Source organism: Eptesicus fuscus, chromosome 6 (assembly GCF_027574615.1).
Source record: "Eptesicus fuscus isolate TK198812 chromosome 6, DD_ASM_mEF_20220401, whole genome shotgun sequence".
NCBI lineage: Eukaryota > Metazoa > Chordata > Mammalia > Chiroptera > Vespertilionidae > Eptesicus > Eptesicus fuscus.
This window is the reverse complement of record NC_072478.1, coordinates 68,849,495-68,870,497: the sequence shown is the minus strand read 5'-3', so window position 1 is coordinate 68,870,497 and position 21,003 is coordinate 68,849,495. Positions and strand designations below refer to the sequence as shown.

Below are 21,003 nucleotides of genomic sequence, written 5' to 3'. Positions count from 1 at the left end.
TAGATTGAGAGTCATTAGTGATTCAAACCATTGTTCCCTGTATTCAATCTGGCAGGTTCAAGATTTGTCTTTATCTTTGGTTTTCAGTAGTTGCACTATGATAATTTTAATAATTTGGAAATACATGTTTATTGAAGTCATTGGTACTAATAGCATAAGATAGATATAGGTGAAATTGGGATGAAAGTTCTCATCCCTTTCCTTGGGCACCTTTCAAGTGGATGTGGTCAGGTGTGGTTTTCTTTGTATTTATTTTGCTTGAGATTCACTGAGCTTCTTAATTATGTAAATTTGATCTGAATAAAATTTACACATAATTGATCACTCTTGTAGGAGGGACAATATCTAAAGGTCTAACATACATGTAATTAGAGAGCCAAAACTTTCCTCAGAGCTGTGTTTATTTTAGGGCTCTCTGAAGGAGCTTAACCCATATTCTAACTTACTGCAGGAAGTTACAAAAAATGCCTTTTGACACGATGAATGCAAGTCATATTTGCATTCCCCTAAAAGACAATAGTCATCTTTTACTAACCTAACAGTTCCTGAGAAAATATTGCTTTTCTATTTTCAAAAAGTAGCCTGAATATTGTTTATTGATTTGAATCTTTAAAATAGATTGTAGCCGAAACCGGTTTGGCTCAGTGGATAGAGTGTCGGCCTGCGGATTCAAGGGTCCCGGGTTTGATTCCGGTCAAGGGCATGTACCTTGGTTGCGGGCACATACCCAGTGGGGTGTGTGCAAGAGGCAGCTAATCGATGTTTCTCTCTCATCGATGTTTCTAGCTCTCTATCCCTCTCTCTTCCTCTCTGTAAAAAATCAATAAAATATATTTTAAAAAATTAATAAATAAATAAAAATAAAAAATAAAATAAAATAGATTGTAGAATATATAATAGGTGTTTTCTTTTTTTTCTAGATATAGACTTTTTTATTTTCTTCTCTCTGTTTTTATTTTTTTAATTATTTAATTTTTTTTTCTTTATTAATTCAAGTATTATATATGGGTCCTTTTATCCCCGCATTGTCCCCTCCACCCACCCTCCACCCCCACTCATGCATTCACCCCTCTGGTGTCTTTGTCCATTGGTTAGGCTTATATGCATGCATACAAGTCCTTTGGTTGATCTTTCCCCCTTACTCCTACCCTGCCCTACCTTCCCTCTGAGGTTTGACAGTCTGATCGATGCTTCTCTGTCTCTGGATCTGTTTCTGTTCATTAGTTTATGTTGTTCATTATATTCCAAATGAGTGAGATCATGTGATATTTATCTTTCTCTGACTGGCTTATTACACTTAGTATAATGCTCTCCAGTTCCATCCATGCTGTTGCAAATGGTAAGAATTCCTTCTTTTTTACCGCAGCGTAGTATTCCATTGTGTAGATGTACCACAGTTTTTTAATCCACTCATCCGCTGATGGGCACTTAGGCTGTTTCCACATCTTAGCTATTATAGAATAGTGGTTTATTCATGAGACTCTGGACATCCCTTTCCTTGGGCACCTTTCATGTGGAACGTCAATTTTGAGCCTGGTTAATCCGCATTGCCCCATCTTCTTTCCAGGCTTTGATGCGTCCTGGAAGAATCGATAGAATTGTCTATGTGCCTTTACCAGATGCAGCAACAAGGAAGGAAATATTTAACCTGCAGTTTCACTCGATGCCAATCAGTCAGGATGTTGATCTGAATGAACTCATCCTCCAAACAGACACATATTCTGGAGCAGAGGTAAGAAAGTTCTCAAAATATGTTAGTGGGAGGAAAGTGGTGGTTTGGGGTCATTAGCAAAAAGACTGATTGATGCCAATAGTTTTAAATAACTGTATATTAAAAAATATATTAAAACAAGAAATGGAGAGAGAAACCAAGATGGCGGCATAGGTAAACACCTAAACTGCTGTCTCGCACAAGAATTTCAAAACTACAACTAAAAGACAAAACGGACATCATCCAGAAACACAGGAAGGCTGGCTGAGTGGAAATTCTACAACTAGAAGGAAAGAGAAAAGCACACTGAGACTCACAGGAGCTGCAGGAGGCAGAGGTACTGAGGCGCACATGGAGAGGATTGGCAACTGAGTGTGCGGCTGGCTTTCTCAAGCAGGAGGGAGACAAAAGCTCCCGACTGCGCTGAACTCCAGTTCCGGGCGTGACTCTGGGGACCCAGACTCATATGGGGTGAAACTGGACTGTCAGGAAAGAGAAAAGCACACTGAGACTCACAGGAGCTGCGCAAGGCAGAGGTACGGAGGCGTGCGCACGGAGAGGGCGGGCAACTGAGTACGCGGCTGGGTTTCTCAAGCGGGAGGGAGACAAAAGCTCCCAACTGCTCTGAACTCCAGTTCTGGGTGAAACTCTGGGGACCCAGACTCATTCGGGGAGAAACTGGTCTGTCTGCCAGTGGGCGGAACTCGAGGGCAGCTTTCTCTCAGAGGTGCTTGCAGCGATTACTACGGGACACTGAGACACAGGGGCCTCTTAGGGCAGGGCTGTCTACTCTGCCCTGAGACTCCGCCCCATCCAAGCTGAGCACAGAGGCTTTTGCAAGTCTTGTCTCACAAGAGTGTCTCCAGCACAGAAGTTCTCCCATTGTAGACACAGCTGATCCTCACAGCCAATTGGCCTGGAGGTCAATTCCTCCAAGAGATACCAACAACAATCAAGGCTTAACTACAGCAAGACTATGCACACAGCCCACAAAGCGGTGCACCGAGAGTGTCCACCTCAGGTAACTGGGGAGGCTGAGCCACTGGGCCCTATAGGACACCTAGCACACAAAGCCACTCTATCAACTCAGGGAAGCAGCCAAAATACGGAGACAAAGAAACAGATCACAAATGAAAGAAATGGAGGAAAGCAAACGACTGGATATAGAGTTCAAAACCACGGTTATAAGGTTTTTCAAGAATTTTCCAAAAAAGGCCGATAAATTTAGCGAGACCCTCGAGGATATGAAAAAGGACCAACTAGAAATTAAGCATACACTGACTGAAATAAAAATTAATATACAGAGATCCAACAGCAGACTAGAGGATCGCAAGAATCAAGTCAAAGATTTGAAATACAAAGAAGCAAAAAACACCCAACCCGAAAGCAAAAAGCAAAAAGAATCCAAAACTATGAAGATAGTATAAGGAGCCTCTGGGACAACTTCAAGTGTACCAACATCCGAATTATGGGGGTGCCAGAAGAAGAGAGAGAGCAAGATACGGAAAACCTATTTGAAGAAATAATGACAGAAAACTTCCCCCACCTGGTGAAAGAAATAGACTTACAAGTCCAGGAAGCTCACAGAACCCCAAACAAAAGAAATCCAAAGAGGACCACATCAAGATACATCATAATTAAAATACCAAGAGCAAAAGAAAAAGAGAGAATATTAAAAGCAGCAAGAGAAAAACCAGTTAGTTACCTACAAGGGAGCACTCCTACGACTGTCAGCTGATTTCTCAAGAGAAACTATGCAGGCCAGTCAGGAGTGGCAAGAAATATATAGCAAGATCCTACAACCAAGATTACTCTACCCAGCAAAGCTATCATTCAGAATTAAAGGGCAGATAAAGAGCTTCACAGATAAGAAAAAGCTAAAGGAGTTCATCACCACCAAACCAATATTATATGAAATGCTGAAATGTATTCTTTATGAAGAGGAAGAAGAAGAAAAAGGTAAAGATAAAAATTATGAACAACAAATACATATCTATCAACAAGTGAATCTAAAAATCAAGTGAATAAAAAAATCTGATGAACAGAATAAACTGGTGAATATAATAGAATCAGGGGCATAGAAAGGGAGTGGACTGACCATTCTCGGGGGGAAAGGGGTGTGGGGGGTGCGGGAAGAGACTGGACAAAAATCGTACACCTATGGATGAGGACAGTGGGGGTGGGGGGGCAAGGGCAGAGGGTGATCGTACACCTATGGATGAGGACAGTGGGGGTGGGGGGGGCAAGGTCAGAGGGTGGGGTGGGAACCGGGTGGAGGGGAGCTATGGGGGGACAAAAGAGGAACAATTGTAATAATCTGAACAATAAAGATTATTAAATTAAAAAAGCAAGAAATGCACTGAATGATAGGTAATCACTAAATGAAATTGCATTTTACCCAACCTCTGTTATATCTCATTTGTTTTTACCTGGCTTCTGTTACTGCTCAAAATGTAGTCTTCAGAAAAGTAGCAGGAATCCTCTTTGGAGCTTCTTGAGACAGCAGCTTCCAACTATATTTCTTTGAACTTTGATCTCTTGGCCTATCACCGTGGTCGGCAAACTGCGGCTCGCGAGCCACATGCGGCTCTTTGGCCCCTTGAGTGTGGCTCTTCCACAAAATACCACGGCCTGGACGAGTCTATTTTGAAGAAGTGGCGTTACAAGAAGTTTAAGTTTTAAAAATTTGGCTCTCAAAAGAAATTTCAGTCATTGTACTGTTGATATTTGGCTCTGTTGACTAATGAGTTTGCCGACCACTGGCCTATCAGATGGAAATGATATATACAACTGCCTACTGTTTTCTCTGAGAGATCATATAAGTGAAATTAGGATATCATGAGAGCACTCTGAAGTTCAAAAGACTTGGCCAAGAGATTGTATCATTATTATCTTTTATCAAAATTTTGGGAAATTATCTCATTCTACTTGTGTATTATCAGAGATTCTCTTCTAAAAACTGTAAAAGAGACCGTTCGCCCTTAACTGAAAATATACTCAATAAGAGCAGCCAGAACTCTGTGAAAATGGAAGGCTTTAAGTATGGCAGATAAACTTTTTTTTTTTTAATTTTTTTTGGTCCTTAGCAACTGTTTACTTAGGCTGTTTTTATTTACAAAATACAATTCTATTAAAATAATTGTGCATTTTTCTACATGCATTTCTTAAGAAAAGGACAAACTTAACAGAAATATCTTCTTAGTACCATTGACATAGTATATTTATACTGGGAAATTGCTATTTTTTATCTAAGAAATTGTAGATTCTTTCCTTCTGAGTTATCCAGCAGATTGGAACTGTATTCTATTTTGCTTGCTGTTGTTTTTCTCCCTCTGCTATAAAATCCAGAGATTAACACATTACAGGTTGTTTAGTAGTGCTCAGAGAATACATAGGTCAATTTACACAATCATAGATCATAACTACCAAATAGATTCCAAAGGAATTTGTTTTGCCTCAGGTATGAACTGTGTATATTTTATTTTCCCCCTTTAGGTTTTTCAGTTGCACTGGGGGGAGGAAGAGGGAAGCGATGTAGAAAGTAGCTTAAGACGCAGATGAAGGGCATTTACTTTAAAGTTCTATCTGAAACAATAGTCCTAACTAATGAGCATCTTTTTGGCATGACTGTCCATTATGATAAAATGAACATGTAACTACTGTTGACTGACTGCTGCCACATTTCAGGAGTTCACTTTTTGATGTGAGACCAAAGGCTGGCATCATGTGCATGATATGTCAGTTTACAGGAAACAGCAAGGAGAAGACACCATAAATCTTTCACTTGAGCTGAGTGAGGAGGAAGAGTAGTTAGCAAGGTATAAATGTGCCTTTCTCACTTTGAAGTAATTTATGGCAGTAACAGAGAAGAGCAAAACAAAAATCAAAGCCAGTAAGGTTCTGTCTGGCTGAAAGGAAGAAATTCAGGTGGTGCCAGGAATTACTGTACCAGCTTGCTAGTTCTTATGTGGTGCATGCCTTATTTAGTCTAAAATACAAGCACATTTGTTTCTGATTAATATTTATATCAGATCTTCTAAAAATACTCACAGGAAAAGTACCAGAAAATTCTGTTCTTTCTTGAGTTACATTTTTCGTATCCCATAATGCTTGAGTAGGGGAAGGGTATCCCACTGTGGTGCTAATTATAATCGGTATCATCGAAATTTTGTTCCAGAGCTATATCTTACTAGGTCAGGGGTTTTCAACTTGGACAAGACAGGTTTGTATAATACTTGGGGGGTCTTTTTTTGGGGTGCCCTATTGTTTGAGAACTATTATCATTTTTTTTAAGTCTTCAAATTGCCCTGGCCATTGTTGTTAAGTTGTTAGAGCATCGGCCTGCATATCAAAGCGTCTCAGGTTCGATTCTCAGTCAAGGGTAGGTACCTTGGGTTGCAGGTTTGCTCCCTGCCCTGGATCCGGGTGCATTCTGTAGACAACCAATCAATGTGTCTCTCTCTCACATCTATGTTTTTTTCTCTCTCTCCCCCTCCCTCACTCCCTTCCACTCTCTCTGAAAAGCAATGGAAAAAATATCTTCTGATGAGGATTAACAACCAAAAATAGTCTTAAAATTAATAAATAGGAAATATAAGAGATAAAATTTAGCTTCAGATAAATAAGATCTCATCCCCGCCCCACCCCATCAAAATGAAATCGTGCTGTAATGTTGAGAGCCAAAATTAGTTTTGATTTTTTTTTAATAGTAAAATAAATTCAAAGCCAGAACCTCAGTCACCTGCCTCCTACAGACTCATTGCTTTACCACTGATGTAACTAATTTATTTTCTCCCCAGACTAAGGCCATATCCTTCAGCAGAGAACCTTTTACATAGTATATATTTAACACTTATTAAACTGAAAAAAAAAAGAAAAAAGAAAAAGATTTTAAAAATTATATTTAGGGAAAATAAGCTTTTATTCTCATTTGTCATAAGAGGAGTCCTCTAACATTGTAGCAATGCACCCTGCTACAGGCACAACCAGTGTTTCAGAGTTCGAGAGTGTCTCCGGCCACTTTTGGTATCTATGATAATAAAAGCATAATATGCTAATTAGACCAGATGTCCTTCCGGACGAAGCCAGGACTGCGAGGGAAGCCCGGGTCCTGGGTGCCTGCCAATGGCCAGAGGGAAGCCAGTGCTGGTAGCCAGGGGAAGGAAGGCCTACTCTTGCACGAATTTCATGCATTGGGCCTCTAGTAAAAATGAAAACACAGATCAATTGTCTTCACAGGAGAGTAGATTAACCAAAATTACATAAAGGTAATTTTATATAATTGTACACTATTAACTATATGAACAAGAATTTGGCCAGGTAAGCCAGAGATGAGGAAATTGCTGACTGTTTTTCACAAACATAAAATGTTTATTTTAACTAGTGAGGTTTGTTTGTTTTTTGTGTGGGTTTTTTTTGAGATTTTTTTCATTGATTTTTAGAGGGAGAGGGAAAGAGAGAAACATCTATGTGAGAGTGAAACATCAATCGGCCGTCTCCTGCATGTCCGCTAACAGGGATCGAGTTCACAACCCGGGCATATGCCCTGATCAGGAATCAAACCGGCAACCTTTCTCGGTGGATGGGACGACTCCCAACCAACTGAGCCATACCAGCCAGGGCTATAGTATTTTTTGTTTTGTTTTTGTGAATCCTCACCTAGGATATTTTTTACACTGATTTTTAGAGAGAGTGGAAGCAGGGTAGAGAAAGGGAGAAGGAGAGAGAGAGAGAGAGAGAGAGAAACATCCATGTGAAAGAGACACATGGATTGGTTGTCAGGGACCTAACCTGCAACCCAATCCAGGTACATGTCCCTTGACCAGGAATCAACCCCACGACCTTTCAGTCCCAGGGCTGACACTCTAACCACTGATGAGGGCTATAGAGTGGTTTTGTGTGTTTTTTTTCATTTTAATTAAAATGTTGTAGAGGATGATTGGAATGGAGATGATACTGGTGATACTTTTGAAGTCTGGGTTAGGGAGGTACTTTTAAAAATATTTTCTTCCCACCTGGTACTTTATTTTGCCCAGTCAACCTTGTTCTATAAAGCTTACACAGGCCCAATGTTTGAAGTAGCTCCTTACACCCTTCTAGGTTACTCTGTTGTTTCTCCCTGGGGAGGGTGTCCAGAAAATTTGAGCATTTGGGTAATCATCAGGGAGCCCCAAGAAGTGTGTCGCCAGCTGGAGGAGAAATGGAGCAACTAGGGAGCCTCCCTGGAGGCTGGCAGGCAGCGTCTTTCAGCCATCCCTGCGCCCACCATGCCCCTTTGGCCAGGACCTCATTGTCTCTGGCTTCTTGGCTGTAGCTCCCACTTAGTGGAAAAACACGTTGCCATTTAAAAGCAGTGGTAAGGACAGATACAGGTCATTATACATTTGTCCATACTCATAGAATTTACAACATCGAGAGTAAATCTTAATGTAAACTGTGGACTTTGGGTGATAATGGTGTCAATGTAGGCTCATCAGTTGTAATAAATGTACCACTGTGGTAGGGGATGTTGATGATTGGGGAGCCTTTGTATGTGTAGGGCAGGGGATATAATGGAAATCTCTGTATCTTCCCCTCAATTTTATTGTGACCTTAAAACTACTATTAAAAATCGTTTTTAAAAAACTATGTCATGCACAGAGGCAAGGACCATAATAAACATGTATAGCACTGTAATGTTTATAAGAAGAGAAACAGATCATGTCTCAATCTATTATTTTACACTTAATTATTAGTAACTGTCACCAATCCATTCCTTGTAAATTTGTGGACAATTCTGTATATACTCTCTTGTGGACCTAATTAACCTTTGATTCACTTTTTAAAAAATAATATTTTATTTTTCAATTACAGTTGACATACAATATTATATTCCTTTCAGGTGTACAGCCCAGTGATTAGACATTTATGTAACTTATGAAGTGATCTTATTACTGATAAGTCTAGTGAACTTATTACTGATAAGTCTAGTAATCATCTCACAGCACACACATAGTTATTACACTATTACTGACTATATTTCCTATGCTGTACTCCACATGCCCATGACTATTTTATAACTGGCAATTTTTACTTAGTCCCCCCCCCGCTTTTCACCCATCCCTCAAAACCCCTCCCATCTGGCCACCATTAAAATGTTCTCTGTAAAAAAAAAAAAAAAAAAAAAAGCAGATGGGAATTCAGCTCAAGAGGAAATAATAAGTCTTTTTTGGTTATAGCTATTGTTTTCTTTGCTTTGATTTTTTTAAGTTATTTGTAGCAGATTTCACTCCATTTTTTTTTTTCATTTGTCTTTTATCAAATTATTCTAATTACTTTAGAAAAACTTTCATCTTACCACCAATAAGAAACCAACAATCACAGATAAATTGACATGAACCATAGCTGGGTACATCACCCGCATGCCCTGGGACAGGGTGGCGAGTAAGAGACATGATTTCCTATCTGTGTAGGATTTGCTGGATGGGCGGAAAGCTGTCTATAAAACTGGAGTTGAATGTTGTGTTTGAATACGATCCCCCTTTTAGTGCTTATCTCATTAAGTGAAATTGAGAATATATCTAAGAGCCAGGTATCAACTATATGTTTTATAAATAGCATAGGCAATCATAACATTTTTTCATATATCAAGATTTCAGGATTCAACTTCCCAGAGAGGCAGTAATTTATTTGGGGGGAAAAAAAAATTTTAATCTTGCAATTGAGTAGATTTCTAATAGGATTGTAGCTCCTTTCAGGATGGTTTCAGGTAAGTTATTAACTTCTTTTAAATCTCATTTTGCTCATTTCTAAAATATCTACATGCTTTTAAGAAACCTGGGATCTTGGAATCGTTGCAAGTGTCTGTAAGTACTTTTTTATTGTGGCCTAGAGATCTAATCGTAGCACCAGATTTTGATAAAAATTATCCTTAGCAAACTTTAACAATTTTCTATTCAATGGAAAAGGAAGTTTTACCTCCTAAGAGATTCCCAGACCCGGTGACTTTACTTTTTCATCTGAGGTGTTTGGTTTTTCCGCTTTTCAACAGAACACTTAGTCAAGTTCAATATCTATGATTCTGGAGGCATTAGGATAAAAAGTGTTATAAAGTGGAATATGTAGCAGCCACTTTTCTCCTAAACTCTTTGTTAGGAAAGTAAGAACAAGGTTCAAAGTTATAGTTTTGTTTATTTTAAGTTACAATTTTTAAAACTTCCAGTTTATGAAGGTGTAAACATTCTCTATGTTTCCAAACTTCAACTCCTACTTAAATTGGCAATAAAAGAGCCTTAATTCATCTTACCTGAGGGCTATCTCAGATCGGATGTTTACAGCAAAGCAAGTCATCCTCCAGAACACCCTGTACTGCCATACCTCTAGTACTGACTCCTTGCCAGGTGCTTATAACTACTGTCAGATTACTAGAAGCATTAGTCAGAAAGGAAGTGGATGTTGAATGAGAGGCTGGCTGGCAACAAACTTCATACAGCATTTCATAACCAGATACTGCAGCCCCTTTATAGGGAAGCAGTATATCAAGGCAACAAGTTAGTTAAGACCTACATAATAATCTAGTCCTCCAAGGCTGGCCCCCAGGCTAAAGCTGTATCTATGAACTACTTAGGCCAGGAGTCATGCTGATTGGGGCAATTTACCAATCCACCTGGGTTCTCCTCGCCAAATTCTCAGGCTTTCTATTGACTCCAGAATCGCACAAACGATTCATCTGTTTTTCTTCATCTTCAAAATCGATAAAATTGGGGGGGTTCTACCAACTTGAGAGGAGCTTATGATATAAAAAGATATGCAAAACATACTACTAACATGACTAAGAATAACAAAGCATATACAAAACATGACTAAGTCTGTCATGCAGATTCTGGTAGAGTTGGATCTTTTTTATTATTTGAAGGGATAGAAGGCTAATTTCTAATAATAGTAATTGAGCTATGTTCAAAACTCATGCCACCAATATATGTGAAACTGTTTCTTCTTTTAAGAACATTTTGGCCGAAACCGGTTTGGCTCAGTGGATAGAGCGTCGGCCTTCGGACTCAAGGGTCCCAGGTTCGATTCCGGTCAAGGGCATGTACCTTGGTTGCGGGCACATCCCCGGTGGGGGGTGTGCAAGAGGCAGCTGATCGATGTTTCTCTCTCATCGATGCTTCTAACTCTCTATCCCTCTCTCTTCCTCTCTGTAAAAAATCAATAAAATATATATTTTTTAAAAAGAACATTTTGTACTATGTGAAACTGCATTAGTTAAGCAAAATGGGTTATGGAATGAGAAAGATCTAAATCCAAATGCAAAGCTTGTCCACTTCCTCATCTGTGGCCACTCTCCTTACACTAAATAAAGATATGAGAGGCTCTACCTCATAGAGCTGTTATCCAGATAAGATGACATAATTCATACAAGGTGCTTTTCTAGTAAGCACCTGACCAATGACCAATAAATCATTTTTGTTATATTTTTATAATCAACAAATCCAATTTAATTATCTCTAATACTAAATTTTTTTATATATATTTTATTGATTTTTTATAGAGAGGAAGAGAGAGGGAGAGTTAGAAACATCAATGAGAGAGAAACATCGATCAGCTTCCTCCTGCACACCCCCCACTGGGGATGTGCCCGCAACCAAGGTACTTGCCCTTGACCGGAATCGAACCTGGGACCCTTGAGTCCGCAGGCCGACGCTCTATCCACTGAGCCAAACCGTTTTCGGCTCTAATACTAAATTTTTAAAAAATTTTTCCATATTTTGTTGCCTCAGATTTTATGAATATTCATGAGTGTTTCATGTGTATGTTATATTTTTAGTTTTGATGGTGTGTTCCTTAAATTTAAACCATATTTTATAGTTACATGCAGCATTTTTTTCAGCTGGTTTACTAGTACATTTATAAACATTTGTAAGGCCTATTTTTATTTTTTCCTTGTTAAAGATATATACTATTTTTTACTTTAAAGTGTATAAAGTTATTTCTTTACAAACTGTCTACATAATATCCCTATTCCAGCGTATTTGTTAAGGTAATTTCTGGTTCCTTGTGTACAACTTAATTCTTTTTTTTCTTAATGTAAGTTTTGTTAAGAAAAAAAGGAGGGGGGGAGTAGTGAACCTCGCAACTTTACAAACTTGAAGGTTTCTGTTTCTACTAGAATGACTATTTAGGAAATAAGCATACCTAATTACTATGCCCTTTTATTTAAGTTAGGATTGAACCCACGTGTTTAGGTGAGGCTCAGAAATCTAATGCTGAGGACAGAAGCCCTGCATGTTTGTCATAGGTATTTGATGGCAACATCTCTACATGACAGTAATTCTGAGTTCTCAAGGATGTCATTCTATTAAAAGGTTACTAAACTCTATTTGGTTGTTCAGAATCGCAGTGTAGTTGTTAAATTATTCTTAAATATAACCTCCACTAAGTTTTGGAAATTTTTTAGTAAGCACCTAGCCAGTCCCCAATAAATTCTAACCTTGCCTTAGGCCATAAAGAAAAGTAGAAAATTAAGATTTGCATGGCTCTTTTTTTGCTTTGTTTGTATTTAACCTCCAAATATTATTTCTTGAGTCCTTTAATAATGGCTAGCTCTCTTTTTGCTATTAAAATCTGGAAAATGGGTTTTGTTTTTATATTTGTAGAAAATTTTCCTGTTCTTTTAGAAGCAAGAAACCATCAGGTATAATGCACACACCACTTTTATCATTATGGAAGTTCCAAATCATAGAGTAGTTATTTTCTCTTTTTCTTCAGATTTTTTTTTAACGATCTCTTAAACTGTTTTTGGCATTTGGATAAGACATTCTTTCAATAGTAGCAAAAGTAGCCCCTTGGCATATTTTTATTCACTTCAAAAGAATCCTTAAGGAGTGGTTTTATATTTAAAAGCAAGAATTGAATTTTGTTTGCCTAGCATTAACTTCTTGCCAGAATTCTTAAAAATATAAAAGGTCAAACAAACACTCTTAGATATAATAAAACAGTAGTCCCCAGCATTAAAAAATATAGAGAATTTTTAGGGGTCATATGTAATTAGCCTAAGTGTCAGAACTGGAGATTAGGGGGGAGATGAATCCAAAAGTTGTCCATTCAAAATGAACTCTCTTGTTATAAAACTGAATTGGACATACTGGTCATGAAATATGCGCACACACACTGGTTTACAGAAGCTGGTCTGACGTTTCCTTTATAGCTTCCTTAGAGTTTCATAAGGATACTTATGCTATGAAATTAACTTTCTGCCACGTATAGTCTACTTTATTTTTGAACTTTATAGATATTTTCAAGGGTGAATAGAGTATGATTGCTAAGAATATGTTTAGTTTTATAAGAAACTGACAGACTGTCTTCTAATGTGGCTGTGCCATTTTGCATTGCCATCAGCAGTGAGTGAAGGTTCTTTTTCCTCCATATCCTCACCGGCATTTGCCATCAGTATCTTATATTTTAGGCACTGTAGTATGTAGGTAGTGGTATTTCCAGGTTTATTTGCATTGGCCTGATGACATATGATGTTCAGCACCTTTTCATATGCTTATTTGCTTTCTATATTTCTTCTTTGGTGAGCTGTCTATTCAGATGTTTTACCATTTTTTAATTGAGTTTTCTTGTTGAATTTCGAGAGTTCTTTTTATATTTTAGGTACCACTTTACCAGATTTGTGTTTTCTAAAGATTTTCTCCCAGTCTGTGGCTTATCTTCTTACTCACTAAACTGTGTCTTTCATGGAGTAGAAATTTTTAACTTTAATGGTTGTTTAATATTTTCTTTCAAAATATCCTATGTAATAAAAGCCTAATATGCAAATCGACCAAACAGCAGAATGACTGGTGGAATGACTTGTCGCTATGATGCACACTGACCACCAGGGGGCAGACACTCAACACAGGAGCTGCCCCCAGCCCACAGGCCCCAGGCCAGCCAAGGCAGGTGCCAGTGGAGCCCCCCAATTGCCCTGCCGGTTGCCCCGCAGAGGGAGGCGATCAGCAGCGGCAGGGGGTGGGACCAGTGAGCAGGCTGCACCAGGCTGGCCAAGGTGGGTGCCAGTGAGGCCTCCTGATCACCCTCCGGTCACCCCACAGATTGCTGGCCAGGCCTAGGGACCCTACCCATGCACGAATTTCATGCATTGGGCCTCTAGTATTTAATAAGGTAGTAAGTGTATTCTTTCTGTAAAAAGAGATCTATTTGGAGAATCATGCTTTATGAATGTTTATAGATGGAAGTTACCATATTTGCTCAATAGCTTATTTTTGTCCTTTTATAATTGAGATGATTTGTAACTTTTAATGGTAAGGTGAAATTATTCCCTCGAAGAGCTGTTAGCCATGAAGAAACCCATCTTTTTTCTTTTGGACATTATGCTAGTGTATTTGAATCAGATATTTCTGCCTACATGAATAGAAAAATGTTTTCCTCAGAAACTGGGACTCCCTACTCAACAGGAGTGGCTTTAACTTAGACATATGCAGCATTTTATATGCAGTACACAATGGCAGTACTATATAGCCGTGTTTTAAAACACAGGATAACTGTACTGGAGGTGATAGATGAGGGGAGGGCCATTTTAAATGAAAAAGTACATTCTAGAATGAAGTTTTTGCCTTCTGATTCACAGACCTAGTCACAATAGAATCTCATTCTGTGAATTTTGCTAAGCCACTTTTTGACCTTGAGCAAGTCTTGACCTGTTTTATTTCAGTTTCCTTTTATTGAATGAAATCACATCATAGAGCTTTTCTATCTTAACAATTCTGAGGTTTTATATCCACTTTGTGACTCTTATATTGCACTACTACCTATTACTTTTAAACATTAGAGGTAGGCTTGGGGGAACATGCCTACAGAAAACATATATATGCCCACATTGCAAAGTAATGTGAGCATATCTATGACAGAAATTTAAAGAAATTTTTTCCTATATACTGTATTTTCAGTTTTTAAAATTTTATTCAAAAGATAATTGAGGATCTATACTAATAAAAGGGTAATATGCTAATTAGACCAGATGTCTTCCGGACAAAGCTGCAGCAGCTACTGCTGCGAGGGCCAGGCCGAGGCTCAGGCAGCTGCGGCAACCGGCAGTGGCAGCAGCAGTGGCGTGATGGGGGTGTCGCATTCCCCTGATGGGTGCGGTCGCCTCCCACAGAGGGAGGCCAGAGGCAGCAGCAGCAAGGGGGTGATGGGGGCAATGCCTTCCCCTGATTGGCCAGCCACCTCCCGCAGGGGAGCGGGCCTAAGCTATCAGTAGGACACCCCCTAAGGCAGTGGTCAGCAAACTCATTAGTCAACAGAGCCAAATATCAACAGTACAACGATTGAAATTTCTTTTGAGAACCAAATTTTTTAAACTTCTTCTAACACCACTTCTTCAAAATAGACTCGCCCAGGCCGTGGTATTTTGTGGAAGAGCCACACTCAAGGGGCCAAAGAGCTGCATGTGGCTCGTGAGCAGCAGTTTGCCGACCACTGCCCTAAGGGCTCCCAGACTGTGAGAAGGGGCAGGCCTGGCTGAGGGATCCCCCTCAAGGGCATGAATTTTTGTGCACTGGGCCTCTAGTTTTTAAAGAACAGCAATTTGCTGACATGTCTCTTGGAAACATGTCTAATTGAATATATCTTGGTAGATACAAAGCAGCAAAATACAATTATTCTCTAGTAATTTTACCCTTATTAGAAGAGTTCAAAACGTAACATTGGTCAACCATGATTCTTTCTTATTTGCCCCTATTAAGAAAGCAGAGCTACACAGCTAACATACTCCATAGCAAAAAGCTGAAAACTTTCTTTAAGACCAGAATCAAAATAAGGATACCCATTCTTGCCACTCCTGTTCAGCATAGTATTGAAAGTACTAGCCAGAGCAATTAGGAAGGAAAAAGAGATAAAAGGCATCCCAATTGGAAAGGAAGAAATAAAACTCACTATTTGCAGATGACATGATTTTATATATAGGAAGCCCTAAAGACTCCACCAAAAATCTGTTAAAACTAATAAACGAATTCAGTAAAGTTTCAGGGTTCAACATATAGAAAAAAAAATGTGCATTTTATATACCAAAAGCAAACTATCAAAAAAGAAATTATGAAAGCAGTCCCATTTATAATTGCATCAAAAAGATAAAAATACTTAGGAATAAATTTAACCAAAGAAGTGAAAGACATTGATGAAAGAAATTGAAGAAGATATAAATAATGGAAAGATATGTCATGCTCGTGGATTAGAAGAATTAATATTATTAAAATAGCCATACTACCAAAGCAGTCTACACATTCAATGTGATCCTTATCAAAATTACAATGGCATTTTTCATAGAAATAAAGCAACCATTCCTAAAATTTGTATGGAAGTACAAAAGACCCCAAATAGCCAAAGCAATCTTGAAAAAGAAGAACAAAGTTGGAGGCAGCACACTGTCTTATTTCAAACTATATTTGACAAGCCTCATCCATGAACACAGAGTTCCTGGTTGGGATTTTAGTGCCTCATTCCTAAATATGAATGGAAAACTGAGGATCACCAATATTTGAAGAAAGCTTCTACTATGAGATAGTCTGGAACAAACAGGGAAAATAGAGACAATGAGGAAGCAGGTGAAAAAAGTTAAGAAGAAGATAGTAAAATAAAAGAATACCCAATTGTTCCTTAATTGAAAATTTTAAATCTTTAGGTAGAAAGTTTAAAAATGCAATAGAAGAATTAGAAAAAGTTGAATAAGTCTCCCAGAAAATAAAACACAAAGAGATGAAAATTGGAGAACTGTAGATATGACTAATAGAAGTTGCAGAGAGAGCAAACAGAGAAATCAGAGGAGAGTAAAGTCTCTGAATATCTTTCCAAGAATTGATGAACTTAAGTTTCTAGATTGAAAGGCTCTATCAAGTGTCCAGCCTCAACCCATCAGATACAAGGAACTAAGTATGTGGATTGCCACAAAATTCTCTGCAGCAGCTATAAGACAGAAGAGCTGTATTATCTATGCTTTTATATTTCTGAGGGGAAATGATTTCCAACCTAGAGTTCTGTTTCTAGCCAAACTATGAAACCAAATGTGAAGATGAAATAAAAACATTTCAGACATGCAAGATGTAAAACAAATTTATCCCACACACCTCTTTTTAGGAAGCTAATGGTGGATGTGTTCCACCAAAAACAAGGAAAAAACATGAATCCAGGAAACAGTTCAACACTGCAGGGTGGCGAAGGCAATTCCCAAGGGGACTGGAGAAAAGTCCCAGAAAAAAACATTTTTAAGCTTCTCAACATAATAAGCTGGCTAGGAAAAGTTAGTCTTATCAGGTTGAGACTGTTTGGCTGACTTTGCTTTTCAATTGAGAATAATAAGACTAGTAGATGAAGATTACATCAGCTACACTTGGAAATTATAAAAGCAAAATATTATCTCAAAGAATGAGCATATGTTTTTTCTTTTCTACCTCTTTATTTCAATCCAGAGCTATTTTTCGAGGAAGGCTTTATTTTAGAATTCAGTGTTAGTCTTTTCTGTCATTTTTTTTTAAAGTAAAGATGAGTAGTTTGTAAAGATTTTAGTAGCAGAACCTTTCCTCTCCCTCAGATAAAAACCTTATGTGGGAAGACCATTATATAGAGTAGGGCAAAAGGAGGTTTACACTTGTGAGTATGCTAACCAGTTTATTCTTGTACGAGAGGCCTGGTGCATGAAAATTCGTGTACTGAGGTGGGGTGGGGTGTCCCTCAGCCCGGCCTGCTCCCTCTCTTAGTCCGGGAGCCCTCAGGGGATATCCTACTGATGGCTTATTATTCTTTAACCTAAAAGATGAGGTTAAAGAATAATAAGCCGCAGTCTGGCCTCCCTCTGTGGGAGGCAACCAGGCTGATCAGGGGAAGGCAACGCCCCCATCACCCCACTGCTGCTGCCACTGCCAGCTGCGGTGGCTGCTGGCCCTTGGCCCTTGCTTCTTAGCACTGGCCCCGCCCACTGGTGGGTGGGAGGTGATCTGGGGCCAGGCCAGCTGTGGGAGGTTGAGGCACAGCAGGTCGCGCCCTGTCCAGCCTCTGCGGAGGCATGGCACCAACACCGAGCCCGCACCGCTGCCTCTGTGGCTGCCTCTGCCAAAGGGGCAGCACTGGGACCGGGACCGCACAGCCCCATCTCCTGCTGTCTCTGTGGAAGGGGCCATGGCGCTGGACTGGCCTGCGCCGTGGCCCCTTATGCGCTGCCACCTCTCCCACGCTGCTGGCCCTTGGCCCTCGCAGCCGCTGCAGCTTTGTCTGCAAGATGTCCGGTCTATCCTATCTCATTAGCATATTACCCTTTTATTAGTATAGATTGTATTATTTTCCATATGAACAATTGTAAACTACCTTTGCCCCATCCTGCATAAAAGAGATAGGACTGAATCTGCTTTGGTTGGGGCCTATCCCACCTACATACCTTTCCCTCCTGCTGGCACCTCTGAGGCACTTTGGAGATTGCAGAGCATTTTAAAAACTGTTGCTCTAGCTAAAAAGGCTACTGAACACATGGCTTACTTCATTCTTACATCTCAAAATTATAACCTGAGGACCCACAGTCTCATGAGGTGAATCAGAACATGGTGTGGCATTGCTGCTGCATGGTGAGCTTGTGTAGCTGAGCACCTGGGACATAAATGCACACTGACAAATTTGTATCTCTGATTGTAACAGTCCGATTCGTTTTTAATGAAATGTCTATGCCTGGGTTTCAAATAAAAGCTGGAACCTCCAATTTTTACATTCCTTACATTTTTAAGTTTGAAATTAGTAGCTTATATTTCTTTTCCTGTATATGCATGAGCTGAGGCAAACCTGGAGCCTCCAGATAGCACCATGTTTGGGGTGGGGAGCCTGCATTTAAGTGCTCCTGGTAATACATCCTTTGTCCCTTGTAATGCTGTCCTTTCTCTTTCCCATGTCACCTCCGTAAAAGAAACTGTTGACAGATTTATAGTTTTAAATAGCTTTCCAGATACAATCTTCTTTGGTAAATAAAACTAAAAGATGAGGTTAAAGAATAAAAAGAGATAGCCTTTCTATGAGAATTTGAGTTTTTATATAGTGTGGTCATTATGGGATGTCTTTCACATCAGAATTAAACCTGCCTATGTACCATGAAACTGTACAATACACAATAATAGAGCATGGCCATAACTTTTCAGTCTGAAAAATGATTTGTCGTTGGCAGGTATTAAAAATGCCAACTTCACTGCCTTTATTACCTGCTGTGGGAAAGGGTAGTTCCTAACTAAACATTTTGTGAACTGGTTAATGTTTAATATTTAGTTGTAAGGCTTAGTAACATAATGAAGAAATAGTTATAAATCTTGTGTGCTTTGTGCTTTAAGTTCATGTTGCTTCCCCATTCACCTTTACTTTTGGGTTCTTTAACTAAATAGTGCAGAAAATATAGCTTATGAAATTAAAAGAGGAAAATAACAGTTTTAAAACTCTACCTTTTATATCTCTACCTATAATTTTGAGAATTAAAACCTTGAGCAAGTGCATATCTTGGCAGGCAAATTATTTTAATCTGAAGCTTGATCAGAGTACAATTAGAAGAACACTCTGTATCACAGCTAGAGGTATTATTATCTTCTTATGTTCAACCTAAAAAGCAGATGCACGAATTACCATTTCAACTTAGAAAATACGTTTTTATCTTGAAGATCATGAGAAATACGTTGCACGTGAAAATTAACAGAGCAGTCCCTCATTTTTATCACTCAGTCATTCTCTAAGAACACTGCCTGTGACACCTGTGAAGAAGCAGAGCCATGGAGTTGTGTCCCCAGCAGGAATAGATGTGCCCAAATTTAGCTTGATTGATGGTACCCTTATAGAACTGCAGGACTATGCTGGAAAGTGACTGTAACACCCCAGAAAAGCCCCTCACTCAGATGTTACTTTCTAGGCCAAACCATTACTGAACACACCTTTAAGAAAAATTGCACCTTCCCAACTTGGCAAGAAAATAGTAGTTGAAATGGCTTGAGGATGTTCTTCAGTTCTTTTTCATCTTCATCTGGTTTTCCACCTGAGGAAACAGTTAAAAAAGTATCCATCTGTTGTTATTTTTCTTCATTTTGTTTTAATTAAATGAGGATCCTTTTGTTGTTAAGAGTTGAGGGCGCTGATGAAGTCCTGCCAGCCAAGGCCCAGATGGGTCCATATGAACGTTGCTCCTTGACTTAGGCTGTGCTCAGTCACTGTGGCCTCGTTCTATGTAGCTTTCCATACCAGGTGCATGGCTTGAAGGATGTCCTTCTCCCTGCGGGTTGAGCTCTCCTCTTACTCTCCTCGATTTCTAGCTAGCTTACTTACTCCCAACAACAATGTTCCCTGGGTACTTAAGACCCATTGTTCATTTGCGGGGCTGTGATACACACACATTTGAATGAAATTTAACCTTTGTGTTTGCCATTTGTAGCTTATACTGAAAAGTCATCCTGGTCCTACAGATAAAATCTATGGTGGGCATTATTCTGAATATGTCAGTGGTTGTTTCTTTTAATATCCCCATAATGATATTGGTCATTTTGGTTTTCTCATAGGAACATGAATAAGATTTACCTATACTAGTTTTTTTAGGTTTATAATAATCAGTACTTCACATGCTGAGAATCATGATGCCATTAATAATAATACACTGTAGTGCCCAGTGGAATTCTTTGAGGTGTTGGCAAGGATGAACTTTCCTATCAACTTAGAAATGCTTCCACCAGTCAGCAAAGGCAACAAAATTTCATCACTCAGTCTTGATGCTCAGGTAATACCAGTAGTCAGGGTGACACTGTTGAGCTTCTGTCTGCTGGAAAATGTTTTGCTTTCCGTTTTCAAAGATGACTGTTGACAGATAACCCATTTTCTATATGTGTGGATGTAATGAAAATACCACTGTGAGTTCAGTAAACCTTTCGTTACTAAATTCACACAAAGTCCATCTTTGGGATTTTGCTATTTGCAAAACTTGGTTGTGCACAACTATGTCTCAAAGCTATAAACTTTCCCTCCTTGTTCCTCTGTGCCGGTTTGTTGTTTACAATATCATTCTCCCTCAGTCTCCAATATTGGATGCTAAATGGCCATAAAAATTAGTTCGGGGTTGCTTTGCTTATAGTTATCTCACATCAGAACCCCGATTATCAGCTTGTTATTCTCTAGAAAATGTTCCAAAAAAGCTAGAAGATAAGGTGTTAGAGATAAGTTGCAACCAGAAAGGGAGTGTATCCACCTGAAGAAGCTTTTAAGGACACATGAGATATAAGCCTCCTAGACCACTCACAGTGACTTCCTCTTGA

General features: G+C 39.1%; 1 protein-coding gene across 1 annotated transcript in view; it reads left to right on the top strand.

Moving 5' to 3' along the window:
- SPRY1 (sprouty RTK signaling antagonist 1) overlaps positions 1-21,003 on the top strand; it is a 292,900-nt gene that overhangs the window by 200,089 nt on the left and 71,808 nt on the right. The window contains exon 15 of the mRNA XM_008143312.3: positions 1,568-1,732. Within this exon, the coding sequence (XP_008141534.1) occupies positions 1,568-1,732 (165 nt within the window). The remainder of the gene's footprint in view (positions 1-1,567; positions 1,733-21,003) is intronic.